A 17,308-nucleotide genomic window follows, 5' to 3' on the forward strand; every position below is an offset into this window, starting at 1 on the left:
TGCAGTTGACATGAATCACTATATGAAGTATTACACAAAGTACAAAATTAAAGGTTTAAAATAAATATTACTGACGTGTAAAACTGTCCAAAGATTTTCTGATTTTATAAAGTGACAAAATGACATTCTTAAATTAGTTGATGATATTATGATGAATTTGTCAGGGTAGGGATGCTGGGTATCAGATTAGGAAAGTCACTTGTTTAAACCAGTGTCTAATATGAGCCAAATTTAACAGGTCATGTAAAAAAAAATAAAAAAATAAAAAATATTGGACTGAATGTAGCCAAAGCAAAGCAGCACACCAGACACTGCAGCATTACGGTTCTCTTGCTCTCTGGGTTCGGTCATTTGCACATGTGTGGGGGAGGCACAGGCGCAGATGCTACAGGCTTTACTCACTCATGAATGTAAAACAGAGAGCCAGGTGCATCTCTGCATGTTTACATCCATGGGGATGGAGGCACAGAGACAGGAGGGAGGGAGAGAGAGAGATTGCTAGAGATATGCAGGGAGAAGGGACATGGACACAAAGTGGTAAAGAGGGACTGCAGGAGAAAGGCGGCAGAGATTTCTGTAATGGCTGCTAATAAGATTTTCTCCTGACCCTCGGTACACAGCCAGAATCAGCAATTCATGGATCAGGCAAAGAGAGTGTGTGTATTTGTACAAACTATTTTGCATTTGCACAAAATAATATGTCTAAAGCTAATATTGGTAATATCTCTAAAGCAAGAACTAATTGATGTTAGTCTCATCTCCGCTGAATAGAAAAATAGAAGTCAAACTCATGAGTCATGGTGTGCACTGTAGGCCTAGCCTCCTCATTATGAGCAAATGTGAGAGCCCTGCAATATTTGTTTACATTGCGGCACCATTTCCCGCTAAGCGCTTGACAGGTTATCTAAGACAATTTCTGTAAAACAATGGTTTAAAATATTTGATATGCAGTTCAGACTTTTAAATAACAATTACAAAACATATAAACAGCTTAAGCATCACAATAGCTAAACAATTAAAGATATAACTAACCTATATACTATCATAAACATAATTAACCTTCAAAAAAAACAGAGAACATAACTAACCTTATAACTGCTAGAAATGTAACATAGTGATTATCAAACATAACAATAACTAACCTTTAAACCACTAGAGTGTATATAACAACAGTAACAGTGGTCAAACAGTTACAATAACCTTTAAACATCAGAGATGTAACAATAGCCAACTTCATAAAGTTAGCAACCTAATTAAGCTTCAAATAGAGATGTAACAAATAAAGTTTATAGTGCTAGACATTACAAAACACTGTAACTAAACTTTAATCCATAGAGTAGAGATAAAACAACTAACTTTCAAGGTGCAAGGTAGCTGATTCCATAAGGCAATAGGGCCAGCGACCAAAAAAAGCCTATAATTTTAGACAAGACTGTGGGACATACTAAAGTGCTTTATCAGAAGATCTTAAAGATCTGCTAGATAAGTAAGGGAGGATAAGATCTTTAATGTACGATGAGGCTTGATCATTAAGGGCTTTAAAAACAAACATCATCTTAAACTGGATCCAAAATAAATCGGAAGCCAGTGAAGGGAGACTAAATTTGGAGTGATATGATCATATATTTTTAGCCGATGTTAACAGCCTTGCAGCAGCATTCAGGACCATCTGAAGGTGCGAGAGTGAAGATCAAGATAGACAGAATCACAACAGTCATGAAGAAATAAAAATGGTAATAACTTTCTCCAAATTCTGAAAAAACAAAAATGGTTTTAGAAATAATTTGTAGCTCAACTATTCTTAACAACTGAGTTAATGAGTTTGACTCAAAGTTCAAGAACGACACCCAAATTTCTCACCTGAAGCGAAATTGAAGGAAAATGGTTACCAAGCTTATTAACCAGGCAATATCTAGATTTCAGGGGACCAAAATAATTATTTCAGTTTTGTAATTATTATGGTGGAGACAGTTATTTGATAACCAAGACTGTCCTCGAAGCAGTCCAGAGAAGGCTGGATGGAGTCACCAGTTTTCCAAGGCAAATATAGCTGAGAGTTATGAGCAAATAAATAAAAAGTAATATTATGTTGCACAATAATAATAATAAAAAAAAAAAAAAAGGGGGACTCAATATAGACCCCTGAGGAACCCCACTAACAATTGGAGCTGAAGATGAGGAGAACTTGCTGAAATTTATACATTTTTGTTTTATATATATAAAACAATTGCCTCTGTAAGGAGTATCCCATATAATGATTGTGGTAGAACGTGGAGAGGCAACTCACACAACCATCCGTGAATTATATGATGTCACAATGTGTAATGGTTAAATGTCTAGTTTTTTTCATTATTGTCAACTACGAAAACATCTTATATGAGTTAATAATGAGAAATATGATCTAGTTATAAATGAATCCATTCTGCTAGATATCCTATGATGACCTGGATGAATGACAACCATGATAGACCCATCTTCAGTTCACTGACATATGTTCGATCTCATTTTTCCCTCTCTCCTGGTTTCTTTCTTTCTTTCTTGCTTTTTCTTTCTTGCTTGTTTTCTTTCACTCACTCAGTTAATGAACGTTTAATGGTTCTTAAGCTCCTGGAGCGCTTCCCTCCCATAGGACTGCTGAGCCAGACCTCAACCCCCACCTCAGGTCCTAAGTAAGCAGTTCTGACTGATGGGCTGTTAAAACAGGTTATGAGATGTTATGACAGCTTATGGGCACACTTACTGATGGCTCATCATAACTAAGTAGAAATACTGACAGGGTTTTAAATTGAACATGCTTGGCCAATTTCTAAACTAGGGCCATTTTTGTTGAGAACCTCAATACCAGCTGAAATAAAACAAATGATCCTTATGAATGACTCTGAGTGGGTGTACATGCTGGTACGTGTTGAGACACTTTAAAATGCATGCACACATTCAGTTCTGTTTCTATGTGTGTGAGCTATCCCAGAGTCCTTTACTTACACTCTACTATTAAGAACTACAATAAAGCTTCACATACAAAAACAAAACATCTCTTTCTCTCAAGACGCCACTCACATAGAATGGCCTTAACTCCCAGCTGAATTCCCCTGAATTGAAGACTCTTTTCATTCAACATAGAAATGATTATGCAAACAGTCATTGCCCTTGAGGCCATCTACAATCAGCTTCCATCACTCCGTGTCTGCTTGTGTAAATTGACTTATATCAGTGCTGACTGCTGGTTAATGCCAAGTCTTATTGATTTATTAGGGAGGGTAGATGGAAATCACAAGGCTGTGGGCTGACATTGTGGTGAACACAGAATGGGTCTACTCAAGCCCTTCTAGCTGATAGTTAGAGTCAAATTGATGCATGTTTGAGATTATTACTATTCTGAACATGAGTGTTTTCAAACCTTCTAATTTAAGAATGAACTGTCTCTGACAGCAAGTGGCACTTATAGAAAAGCAGACATACCCCATTTAACCAAAGTATGCAAAGCGCTGCAGTTTTCCATTTCAGACACCCAGTTGTGAAGTATTTACAGTATACACAGCTTTTCAAAAGCTATTCTGATTGTAATTTTGTATTTTTGTGTACTATTTATCAAATAACACCAAATACAAGAGTATGGAGACAACAGAGCAGCTTTAGATTTTTCCTCTGCTATTCACTGTCCCTTAGCAAAATGGTCCATTCGTGACTGCCTCCAAGACACAGTTTTAAGCAACAGCAATGTTTCTGTGCATGTGAATCTTATTAGTTAGCCAGTTTAATTTGCAGTTTAATAGAAAATTGATTACAACACTTCTCTGTAAAAGAATCAGTTGCATTGACAGCATGCAAATGTTTGTCGGTCCGAACAGACGCATGCGTCACAGCTACATGCGACGACATCCCTCAATCTCTAATGCTGACGGATGAGTGGAGGAGGCTGGCAGGATCATACAGAGAGGGATGTAAAAGGCACCATGCAGAATTTACGCAGAAATAAGCCTGACAGGATGTGACTGGCAAAATGTCCCGCTTATCAGCAGCCTTTGGAGAAATGCGAACAGGTTTTAAGTCAATAATTCAAGGTTAGTAAACAGTTTATACTTTAAGCCGCCATACAACCGAGAGAGTATTTTCCCACCATCTACTTTACACAGACCTGGACTCTCTGACAGGTTAGGGGAGGGTTTGGGCTACTCCTCTGGCAGGTGCCTAGAGAGCCTGTGTATGCCGCTCATTGTTTAAAAGGATGTGAGAACTCATCTGAGAATCAGCCAGGCCTTCCTAACAAAGACTCTGTACATTTATCATCCTGTTTGTGGAGAACATCCTGACAGTTCATTGAGGCCGACCAGGTGAACACGTGGCATGACGTGTACAAAAAGACGCTTTTGCGTGTCAAGACTACAACTGGCACCTCAGAGTGCGTGTGATGGACGAGAGCAGGGATTAGAAAGCCTGAAGATGAGAAGAAAGAGGGGAACGGGTAATTTGTGGTGCATGTTTGGTGGGATGGGCCTGTTGCTGATCACAGAGAAGAGAGAGGCAACTCTCTGCTAGAATTAGCCTCCCATCCTGCTATCCGCTGCTCTACTGATTAACCCAATCAACCCGAACTGGAGCACACAGACCCACTCACACACACACCTCAAGTCCAATCAAACAGAAATGAGACGGAAGCTAATCAGTGTCATCCAGGATAACGAGACACTCTGTAATTAACCAACTACCATAGAAAACACGCTAATTTCTCATTTGGCTTCCTGCTTTAAGATGTTTATTGGCTGAACACAGCTGGGAGAGACCTGCATTAATGCCACCGCAATGCCATGAGCGTCTAGACACTAAGGATGATGGGATACCTAGGCATCAGCGATTACTTCAGCTTTATAGGTTATTACTCTACTTGTTCACGACACACATGACAGTTTGTCATGTTATGAGCCACTTACATCATTTGAAGTGTCTCATTTGTGTAAATGACGGCATGAGTCCAACAAACACCATGCGACCGAACAGCCGAAATGTCAGCGAATTAGATTATGTCGTTGTTGCCAAAGTGACAGAGAGGGGAAGAGGGAGAGAATGATCTCTTTAATGCAGAAAGCCATGATAGCCTTTCCTTAGCAAAAGTAATGGAACATCTTAGATAGAGCAGACGCTGTGCACAGAATACAAACGGCCCATTTTCCTCCCTCCCTCATATCAGTCGGGGAGACATCATCACGTTCGCATTGCCAAGACTCCATCCCTGTGGCTTTGTTTACTAAAGCGCAAAAAGTCCCTGTTTTAGCCGAGCTATGCTTTCCACCACTCCCGCATCCCAGCTGTGACGCTTCATTAGGCCAAGAAATTAAAATCAGAGCTCGCCGGCGGGAAGACACCAGACGAGGTGCCATTACATCAATAGGTGCCACTGACAGATGATATGAAAGTGCGGCGTCTAATGAACTGCCATCTTTATGCCACTCCGGGAGGGAAAAAAAGGAAGAAAGAAAGCTTCATCGCTCGTCGCATTACGGGGAATGCATGCCATTCCTCCCTGCATGTGAAACAGAATCTACAGCAGACGGCCTCTTCATTAGCCTCCCTAGAGGAGAGAAGCACAATTTGTAATGAAATGTGGTACAAGAATCAGGAGACGGGCGTGTCAGATCAGAGGTGTTGATGGCAGGAAACGTGGGAAGGGTACAGGCTGTTATTACAGCATGCAGTGTTTATGTCTGAAGAGAAAAGACTAGACACATGCACCTGCGAGAGTGCCCAGAACTGAAGGTCACCTGCAGACAGTGATTAATTTGTAAATAATGAGAGCCGTAGCAAGGACTGGTGGAGGATCTGGCAGGTTGGGGGTGGGGGTTGGTGGGCGAAAAAACAAAACAAAACGGTCTTTAGCACCATTTTGACACTTCATGAGAGCATACATACATCATTTCTGAAAAAAATATATCATGTTTTACACAAAAATACTAAGCAGCACAACAATTTTTAAACAATAGTAATATTTCTCAATATGAGGTGGACGAAGTACACAACTCCATTACTTGAGTGAAAGTACAGACACTGCTGGTCAAATATTACTTAAATCACTTCATGTAACCCTAGAAGAGTGAATACTGATAGGCTGTTAAAAAAGTCAAGTTTTAGAGAGAATTGTTTTTTTTTTTAAGTCACTCACTGACTTTCAAAGCTGCTACATAGTAACAATGTTCTATTTCGAGGACCTTGATAGAAATGTAGTGGAGTGAAAAGTATGATATTTGTCTTTCAAATGTAGTGAAGTTAAGTTTTTCATTAGAAAAAATAATAAATCAAGTACAGAACACATACTCACAAAGTGTACTTAAGTACAATACTCTAGTAAATGTACTTTCTATGTAATTACAGTCTACTGTCAAGTTTTAACTGTATTTTTGATCAAATAAATACAGCCTTGGTGTGCATAGACTAATTATATAAAAACACAAAACTTCTGAACAGTAGTGTATGTTAAAGGGATAGCTCACTCAAAAATAAATATTCTTTCCTTCATGTTGTTCCAAACCTACATGACCGTCTTTCTTTCCGTGGCCCACAAAAGAATATAAATAGTATATTAATAAATAACACTAACCCCACTGACTTTCATTGCAGAGACAAAAACACAAATGACATCTTTCAAAATGTAACACAGAAGAAAGAAATTCATACAGGTTTGATTCATACAGGCGTGTAAATGATGACTTTTTCATTTGTTAGTGAACAACTCCTGTAAACGATTTACTGTGATTACTGTGACACTGGCAACAGACATTCAGTATCTCATTCTCATGGTCCAGAGTAATGCTCAAAAACAAGTGAGATACATATTCAATATTTCAACTGTTCCAGCAATGCTCTAGTGAGAAATCATTAGTATAGATGATGTTTCCACTTCTTTTAAAACAAATCACAAATAACTAAATAAAAAGAAGATGCCTCAATGCATTACTGCAGGATAATCTGTCAAAACAGAGAATTACCATAAATACTCTTAACAAAATCCAAAGAACAGTATTTTCAGAGACATGGTTAGACATGAGATGTGGGCGATGAACAATATGGATTGTTTATAATGGGAATCGTTAGACCCCTAATCTGTACAGGTCACAGCATAAATGTCTTTCAGAAGCGTATGAGGTTTGATAAACTAAAATAGGTGCTGCATCTTACTGCAGAGGTGCCAGATCAGCTTATCGAAAAAAAAACCTTCACTGACTAAATAAAGGCGAAATTGATTAAAAAGGTTTTCCCTTGACAGACTAGCTGTTGTGAATGTTAAAGCACAGAACATTAGCAGGAGTCACTTAAGGAAAGAGCTAATGACTCGGCCTGCGCAGTGCCCTCTTTAGACTTCTTTAGAATTGTTTCAGATGACATTAAACAGAAAGGATGCAACTAGCATGTCCCAAAAAATGCCAAAGTTTGAAATCCAGATCTGTCAGGCATTGCATTGCATGTATACTGCAGATGCTTCATGTAGCACGATGCACCATTAACCAAAGTTGTACCTTAAACTCTGCGGCACAAACACACAAAGCCCTAGAAACTATTCTGAACACTTTAGCAACTGACTAGTTGTCTAAAACTTTGCGAATGACAAGAATCCCTTTGTGCACAAATCTGCAGAGTTTTCTGTTGAGTTCCTGGGAAGAACTACTCATCAGATAAAACTTCTATTTTGGCTAATTTCTGATAACCATTTCAGCTGCCAATAAGTGTGCAGCCCTCTCAGCTTCCATTAGCACATTTTACCATATTCAAATCTGCACACATTCCCCCTTAATCAGTTTAGATCATGTTAAAAACCATTCGGATTCTGTGTGGGTCGACTAACAACTCATGAGTGGCTGCATACAAGCCGAACAGGTGGTGGTGTGACACGAGGGGAACGGGACACCATGAGTACTGACAGAATCACCAGCTGCTTGAGCGAGAGACTAAATGAAGGCCTCAGTGCACTGTATGGGCTAAGCAGATAATGGCCAATCCAACCTCCTCAGGAGATGTCTCTACACTGATGTCTGGGAAATGTAGCCTTCAGTAGCTTTGCCCACAGGACACTTAATTCTGATAATTTAGAGATGTCATGATAAAGAGAAGCAGTCAGATACAAAGCCACATCCACACTTACACGGATCAATACCGTTAAACAAACTGCTCAGAGAGTGACGCTTTAGGTGATTTCAGACTCACAAGATACATAGACAATGAGATGAGCAAATATCCAGACATAGACACACACACAGGGCAGGAAGATTTCGGAGTGTGAGCCGTGAGAGTGAGTATAAATATTATTTATACTCCTCCTTTAAAAAAAAAAAAAAAAAAAAGAATTAAATAAATGGCCTGACACACTCAGCTGATGCTGCCAAGCTGGAAACAAAGTTGCTATTACAGAGTACATGAAAATGAAATGAATAAGTGTGAGACGCCCCGGGCTGAGAGAGAGAGAGCAGCTCAGCCTATGAAGGCGTCCATCGCTCCCTCCCTTTCCTGTTCACTTCCTCACGACTCGGTTGAAATTCAATACACACGTACACAGACGCTCACTTCCACCACCTCAGACAATCTATTGCTTCGCTCTCCATCATTTCCTCCCCATCTCTCTTTCTTTCTCGCGCCATGTTTTATGGATGCCACTTTGCTGCATTGCAGCTTAAGGGATAGTTTAATTCTGTGGTGATCCCAAAGCCCTTCCTCTCTCATTACTTCAGAGCCCGGAAATCATGTCTACAATTCAGCTAATCATTTAAATCTGGGGAAGGGTGAAAAACGCACAGGTGTAAAAGAAATGTCTGGCAGTCAAAACGATTCGTTACAAAACACAATTGGGGTGTTTCTGAAATAGCTTTACTTTTGAGGATAAAAATGACAGAAAAACTGCTTATAGAGCTAGAAGCTAAACCTAAAAAAATATATTGAGACCTTTTTTACAGGTAAAATGGACAAAAAAAAGAGAGGGGCAAAATTGCAAAAACCAACGAAGCAAACAATATTTTAAAGTAAATATTAGGCTAAACGCCAAGGACCATAACTGTAACCATAAAGTTTTAATAAACATTCTAATTCTATGAGAGTGCTGAAGTCTACACCAGAGCTGCTGTGTAACTATAATGATAAAGAGGAATAATATGACTGTTTTTCCAGCTGACGAATGATATGAATAACCATTGCCAGCCAATCAGAATCCAGACTTTGAAGAGTTTGAGCATTTAAAGTAACAGACAACAAAAATAGACAAATAAAAAATAACACAATTCACTCCAACCCACGTACTATATACTAGAATGATATTCAAATATTTACTATTTTATGAAAATAACTTTATTACTCTATTACATATTTTATTCATATAAGACGTTCTGCAAAGCTTGTCTGAGTCAGCAACAGTAAGCAAAGAGGGGTGGAGAAAAAAAGTTTAAAGTCAGCATGAAATAGAAATAGTTATCGTCTTTTCTTCACCTATTGTGATGCACATTATTGGCTTCTTGAATGAGAAGATCATATACGCTCTTAAAAAAGGTTCTTTATTGGCATTAACATTTCCACAAAAAACCTTTACCATCCATGGAACCTTTTCATTCCACAAAAGGCTATTTACAGTTAAAAAGGGTATTTAGATTAATAAAATGTTCTTCACACTAAGAAAAAATGGTTCTTTTAAGAACTGTTCACTGAACGGTTCTTTGGGGAACCAAAACTGGTTCTTCTATGGCATCGCTGTGAAACCCCCCTTTTGCAACTATTATTTTTAAGAGTGTAATACACTCTGCAATATTACATAAACATAAGAATGGACATTTTTGATAGTGAACCCATCATTAAATAAAGAAAATATTTAAATTTTAAATTTCATAAATGTACACACACCAACTTTAATTATAATAGAATTGACTTGGAAGTGGCCATTTGTGTGTGTGTGTGTGTGTGAGGGTGATGACAATCGCTGTCCCTAATCACTCTAATGAGTGTGATGTTACATGTGTTTACACTGTCAATATTAAGCAGATGAGCTGGAAAGGAAAACAGAGAGAATGAGTTTATTTAGCAGACTGTGTGTGTGAGGGAGCGTATTGTGTGATTAGCAGACCCACACCCCCCCGTCCACACAAACATGCTAAAAACAGAGAAATCCCTGGGCCAATTAAATCATAGACTGCATTCTTTGACTATAACACAAGCGTGTCTTTTGTTATTCTCCATCTTTTGTCAAGTGTTTGTTTTCTTGTATCTTCTCTTTTCAATACATCATGTGTTCTGCTATGTCTGTATCAGTCTCGTACATTATTTAGCAGCATTGAATAAACTCTTTCAAACCAGCGTAGCTTGTTGTTTTCTGAACTCTAAAAAGAATGGAAGGGGAGAGAACCGAGAAGAAAAGAAAGAAAGACCAATAATGGACAGCGAGAATGTGATGGACAGATGGGAAAATAATGGAAGAGTCAAACTTTTCTTTCCTTTCAGTATATCTGATGGTGAAGACTAGTGCCCGTGGCAGGCGGACAAAAGCTGACACGTGTTCCCCGCCCTTTACATTCTTGCCCTCTCCTAGTGTCCGTCCATCGTTGGTCCCTTTCTCTCTGGTCCCAGGGCCTGTGACAGGCTGACAGTGTGTGTGTGAGGGCAGAGAGATAGCTGCTGCCTTCCAATGTGAGGCTGACATTCAGTTAAGAGCATGAGCTGCCAGACCACAGCAGAGCACAATGAGCTCTAAATAACTATATGCCACTATTATTATAGGCTTTTATTGTAATCTATTATCATCATTTGAATCTTCATATATTCGGCGGAAAATATATGCTCAGAATACAAGAAGATTTCCTGAATGCCCCTCATGAGTCTTATGATGACAAAGCTGAATTTTCAGCAGCCATTACTCCAGTCTTCAGCGTCAATCGCAATTTATAAAAAAAAAACAAAAACAAAAAAAAGCTGACCCCTAACTTTTGATCAATTGTGTACCAAATTAATCTGAATCCAATTAACTTGAATCAAACTGAGAGCTTGTGAGTCAAATGTCAAATTAAATCAGGAAATCTGTATGATTTAGCAGCTCTGAGAGCTGACTCTGAAAGGGTGGGATGGAAGAGTGTGACAGTGTAATAACGGAAGTCTTGTGTACCTCTGTCTCTCCAGGCTTGGACAGGTAAATTGCACTTCTTTTACAGTCAGTATCCATGCAGACTGGCAACAGGTGGTCCTGGGAGCCATCACCGTCTGAGGAAAAACAGAAAGAGGGAGAGTGAGTGAGGAAGTAAAATGAGGTCTATGATATACTAATGCATCTTTTCATTTAGTTCGTAATGCTCCAGACTCCAGCATATGGAGATAACATCATGTGATCTTGAGCTTGTGTAATGAAGTGTGCAGCAGCCTGGTGCGTAGCCGTTTGTCCTGGTGTCAGAATCCTGTGCGCGAGTCTTTATTCCTTCATGTTTACCACTTGCATGCTTGACACAAAGCATCTACTATTAATATGAAATATTACCAAATCAGGAAATTAATAAAATAAATCAAGAAAAGAAAAAGCAACTCAAAATAAAGACTGAATAGTGGAAAGAGAAGAACAGGAGGAAGGAGCAGCGGAGATACGCATTGACATTCATAGCATCTACCACACACCAAATAGCCACGTAGATCAAACTGGCAGCCTGCAGAGAAACAGAGAATTACACGCAAACACACACGAGTTTATATTTCTATCATGGTGGGGACTTTCCACTTTTGGATTCCTGTAGTGCAAACTATAAAGCAATGTCAAGGTCATGGGTTTGGTGAAATATAAAGGCAGCTATATAATATAATATAATATATAATATTATATTATATGCCGGTATTGACTGGTTTAAGGAATTAATATTGATGTTAACACTACACATACGATAATATAATAAATAAGCCAGCGCCTTCAACTTTGGATGACAGTCTAACATAGTAGATGGCTGTATAACAATGGTTGCCACCTGTCAAAAAACTGTAGAAAAAAAAAAAAAAAGACAATGCCGCAGTGTGTAGCTAATACTGCCACACAAATTCATTTCGGAGCAGGTAACAGACAAAAGCGAGACATACTACCCACACCCGAAAAAAAGTTAGTTCGCCAGTGTGAGTTTTTTTTTTTGGATTCTGTTAGACACCCCAGTCTGCAGGAAGTGACAATCAGCAGTAAGCACAATTTGGCAATAACACCAACAAACCTGTTCACCCTCTTTTACCTCCATCTTCCTGCAAATTTCACCATGGTAGGAGGAGTAAATTGTACTTAGTTTACTAGCCCTGAAATGGGAAATGATACATTAAGGTCTTAGTTGGTGTTGTAGGTATTTTAATAAATATTAAATTTTACATGTAGGTATTTTTTATTTTATTTTATATACTGTAAGTAAAATGTAAAAAAGTATAAGTGCATTGCAAATGATTAATTTAAATGTAAGTACATAGTAGTTATGGCCATCTAATATAAAGTGGGACCGTGAATTCTCTTGGGTGTGATAATAAAAGAGAGAAAATCTGATATTGTGACAGCCCTAATACATATTTTAAATGTTTAGAGACCACTATATAGGCTACTCTGCAAGAAAGATGCACAATGAAATTTGTACAGAGAATTTTGCTTTACAAAACCCAGTGAATAAGCTGAATGTGACAGAATCCAAAGTATTCTTGAATAGATATACAGTACATTGCAAGAAAAGAGAGACGAACAGAATAAAATAATTATGACCAGTCTTTAGAAAACAAAATGAAAACTAATAGTCTTTCAGTCAATGTGTTATTTTTATTGTGTTTTATTGTGTAAATAAATATATTTAATTAATATCTTCAGTTATCAACTTATTTCTCGTAGCCCTAAAAAAAACTTCTTTTTTTTTTTTTATTCTAACATCCAGTTTGAATTAATAAAATACTTAGTATGTTAAATGACCCAATTTTTTTGCGTGCCAATCCCCGCAGTGTAGCTGACTTAAAACTAGGGATGTTTGTTCTATACAACACAAGCAAAACCTCATAAATACAGTATCCCCTTATCACCAGCAATCAGAGTGGAGCTGCCTTCCATTCTTGAGATAAAGAATCTATGCTGTTTTTGTTTTCTGTATTTTAAGAGATTTCTCTCTCAGTACATCAGCAGAAGGAGAGACTGAATGTGACTGTGTGTGTGTGTCTGTTTGACAATCAAAGCATGTGTAAGCGTACAGTAGTAGTACAAGCCAGTTGCTTATTGCCACTAATAACTTCAGCTTCCTGCTATACAGTACACAAGCACACGTGTAGCTGTAGAAAAACAGCAAAAGCCCTCCATCACACACACACACAAACTTGTTTATGTTATGATGACTGGGCTTTAAATGCCACATCACATTACATGTGACACTAACTTCAAGCAAGAAAAAAAAAAAATGGTAAAAGAGGACATCTTTGCCATTCACTACCTTCTGGACAGCGCCCTAGTATTGAATATCATTCAGCTAATGAATAATGCATTTGGCTGTCACATGTACAAAAAAGAAAAGAGCAATTACCATCCTGATAGAGCAGATGGAGAATTTTGTCTAACATATGTTGTGCATTCATAATGACACATCCATGTCAAGACTGACTACATTCTGACAGTGCACATTCATAAATTATAATACTTTTGCACTGTACATGTGTTGGATGGTGTGACTCTTGCAGTTCTGATCAAGCCTCGTCTGGATTCTGAACTGGATTTTAGTGCATCTCTCATCCCATAAACCTTTCATGTACATTTTTTTTTTTTTATAAAATATTGAGCAATAATAATGTTGTTTACAAATTTAACTAAAAAAATGTATGTCACTTTTAATCACTAAATTTAAAAATACAGTTTTCGTGGACCCCTGCTATGCCTTTAATATTTCAATAATGAGCTATACTGTTACAAGCATGGTCATCCCCCTTCTCTGTCAACCTAATTTTTATTTTCTTTTTTCCTTTTTTTCTGCTTTTCTGTGGTCTTACTAGGTGTAAATTTTTCATTTTCTGCATAACATGTTTGATGTAATTGAGACTGAACTGTCAATGTAGCTGGAATATAAAAGGACTAACATGTTAAAATGTAATACTGTGCTGTATGCAATGTTTTGGTTCAAAATAAAAATAAGTAAAAAAAAAATAATAAATACATTTTTCAAAACTTTGTCTAAGCTTCACGATGTGCTCAGCGGCTACATTAACAAACATCCTGACGCTGCCTTTATCATCGCGGGGGACTTTAACAAAGCTAAACTCAGACGAGTCATGCCGAACTTTCACCAACATGTATCCTGTCCAACTAGAGGACCGAATACACTGGATCATTTGCAACACTCAGTTCAAGAATGCCTACAAAGCCCGCTCACTACCGGCTTTTGGCAAATCGGACCATGCCGCCATTTTCCTCACACCGGAATACAAACAAAGGCTCGTTCAGGATCCCCCGGTGCAGAGAGTAGTGACGCGCTGGTCCTCTCACTCAGAGGCTATGCTGCAGGCGGCTCTTGATGACGTCGACTGGGACATGTTCTGGGCGAGTTCTTCTGACGTCAGCGAGTTCACGGATGTAGCATTAAGCTTTGTAAACACGTTAACAGAGTAAGCTACTGAAACAATAACTGTAAGGACATTCTCCAATCAGAAACCGTGGGTGGACAGAACAATCCATGCTGCGGTTAACACACACACTGCCGCTTACAATGAGGCTCTTCTGACCGGGAATATGAGCGAGTACAAAGCATCGTGCTAGGCTCTCCGACGCGCAGTAAGAGCCGCTAAACTCAGATACAGAGAGAGAATTGAGTCTCATATCCAGCTCAATGACTCTCGACGGATGTGGCAGGGACTGAGGACCATCTGTGCCTTCGGAAACAAATCCTTTGCGGAGGTGAGAGCAGATCCATTGCTGGCCGATGAGTTAAACATCTTCTACGGCCGCTTCGATTGCAACGGCAGCAGCGCGTCTCTACCGTCCAGCGCGTCAGGAAGCAGCAGGCAGAGCAGCGATAATCCTGTAATCACCGTGTCAGAGGATGAGGTTCGGAGGGCGCTAAAGAAAGTGAACGTCAGGAAAGCAGCCGGACCTGATGGGATAACCGGCCGTGTTCTGAGGTCCTGCGCCGATCAGCTCGCTGGTTTGTTCACTTCTATCTTTAATGAGTCCCTTGCTACCTCCGTGCTTCCCACCTCATTCAAAAAAATCCATCATTATCCCTGTGCCAAAGAACAATAAACCCTCTTGCCTGAATGACTATCGCCCAGTTGCCCTCACATCTATAGTCATGAAGGTTTTTGAGAGACTTGTAAAGAGCCACATCTGCTCCTCCATACCTGATACTTTGGACCCTCTTCAGTTTGCCTATCGCCCAAATAGATCTACTGACGATGCCATCTCTCACATCCTCCACTCTTCCCTCACACACTTGGACAGCAACAATGGGAATTATGTAAGGTTGCTATTCATTGACTATAGCTCAGCTTTCAACACTATAGTCTCCATCAAGCTGGCTTCTAAACTCACAGACCTCGGCCTAAACTCCTCACTCTGTAACTGGATTCAAGACTTCCTCACCGGCAGACCTCAAGTGGTGAAAGCTGGCCAGTTCACCTCAAACTCCATCACTCTAAACATAGGAGCCCCACAGGGCTGTGTCCTGAGTCCCCTGCTCTACTCTCTCTACACGCATGATTGCGTGCCCTCTCACAGCTCCATATCCATTATCAAATTCGCTGATGATACTGTGGTTCTGGGCCTCATCTCCAACAACGATGAGACCGCATACTTGGACGAGGTAGAGAGAGACTCACATCATGGTGCCAGGACAACTGTCTCTCTCTGAATGTGAGCAAAACTAAAGAGCTGATCATGGACTTTAGGAAGAGACAGCAGCGGCCCTACACTCCTCTTATGATCAGTGGGACCCCTGTGGAGAGGGTGAGTAGCTTCAAGTACCTCGGTGTATACATCTCCGAGAACCTGAGTTGGACTACACACATCCAAACACAGGTTAAGAAAGCCAGGCAAAGACTGCACCATCTGCGACAGCTGAGGAAATTCAGGGACCATAGAAAGTGTATTGACTCAGTGCATCTCAGTGTGGTATGGAAACAGCTCCAATCAGGACTGCAAAGCACTACAGAGAGTTGTGCGCTTAGCTGAGCGCATCTCAGAGTCTGCTCTCCCCTCTCTGCAGGACACCTACCTCAAACACTGCAAAAATAGAGCTGTCAAAATCATTAAGGACTCTAATCACCCTGGTAACCGACTATTCACTTTGCTTCCATCTGGCAAACGCTTCCATAGCCTGATTGCAAAAACTGAGAGACTTAGGAGGAGCTTCTTCCCCCAGGCCATCAGGCTTCTTAACTCTAACTCTGTGTCATAACATTACTTGACTCCATGTAAATATCACTATATCAATAAGCTATTTATATTTTTCTCTCCCTCATATTGCTGCTATTTACATACTCTGTACAACTTTTTTGCACATTTTTTTTTTTTGCACATTCCTCTTTATTACCATTTAAGTCAACAACATACTGACCTGCACATTTATATTTTTTATCTTTTATTTTATTCTTTAATTTTTTTCTACTTTTCTTTTCCTTACTATTTGTATTCTATATAATGGCACTGTCCTTGGAGCGGACCTGACCTGACCTACATTTCACTTCTGGTTATACTCTGTATAATTGTGTATGTGACAAATAAAAAAAAATCTTGAATCTTGAGGTAACCAACTGTTTGGCAGTCTTGACTAGTAACATGATGAAATATCTGCCCTGAGATCAGTTCTGTATGAGCTGAGGTTGAAGAGATCATTAGCCAGACCTGCTTGCTACTAAACAGGATTGCATTTACCTTCGTTTTTCAAGGGGATTATTTTACGGCCGATTTAAACCAAACCACGAGCCTCTTGCAGTGACTGCCGTAACTGTTTTGCTGGAGTGTTTGGAGCAGAGAAGGATGGCTGGAGAATACTAACAGAGAGAGAGAGCGCTAAAGGAGAGGAGTTGAGAGAAGGTCACTGGGGTGTATCTTTGATCTGCCACTTAGGTGCGGGACAGAGAAGAGAGCCGTGCCATAACTGACAGCCAGGAGTGTGATCAGAATAACACCCATTTCAAATCAAACAAGCGGACCCTCCCTTTTCTCCCTCCCTCGCACATATTCTCTGACTCTCTTCCCACCTCCTCTCACTTCTCGGGAACAACATATAGCTTTCACTGCATACCACGCTCCTTTCATTCTGTTCATTTGAAATGAGGCTTTGAAGCGCCTCGCATTCACGATTTCTCTCACCGTAGGTCAAAT

The 17,308-nt window shown here is 39.5% G+C and overlaps 1 protein-coding gene across 1 annotated transcript in view; it reads right to left on the reverse strand.

The window, feature by feature from the left end:
* LOC306885430 (T-cell immunomodulatory protein-like) overlaps positions 1-17,308 on the reverse strand; it is a 137,805-nt gene that overhangs the window by 72,252 nt on the left and 48,245 nt on the right. Inside the window, exon 9 of the mRNA XM_079441930.1 lies at positions 11,120-11,214. Within this exon, the coding sequence (XP_079298056.1) occupies positions 11,120-11,214 (95 nt within the window). The remainder of the gene's footprint in view (positions 1-11,119; positions 11,215-17,308) is intronic.

The sequence above is a fragment of the Barbus barbus genome, assembly GCF_936440315.1.
Source record: "Barbus barbus genome assembly, chromosome: 2".
NCBI classification, from domain to species: domain Eukaryota; kingdom Metazoa; phylum Chordata; class Actinopteri; order Cypriniformes; family Cyprinidae; genus Barbus; species Barbus barbus.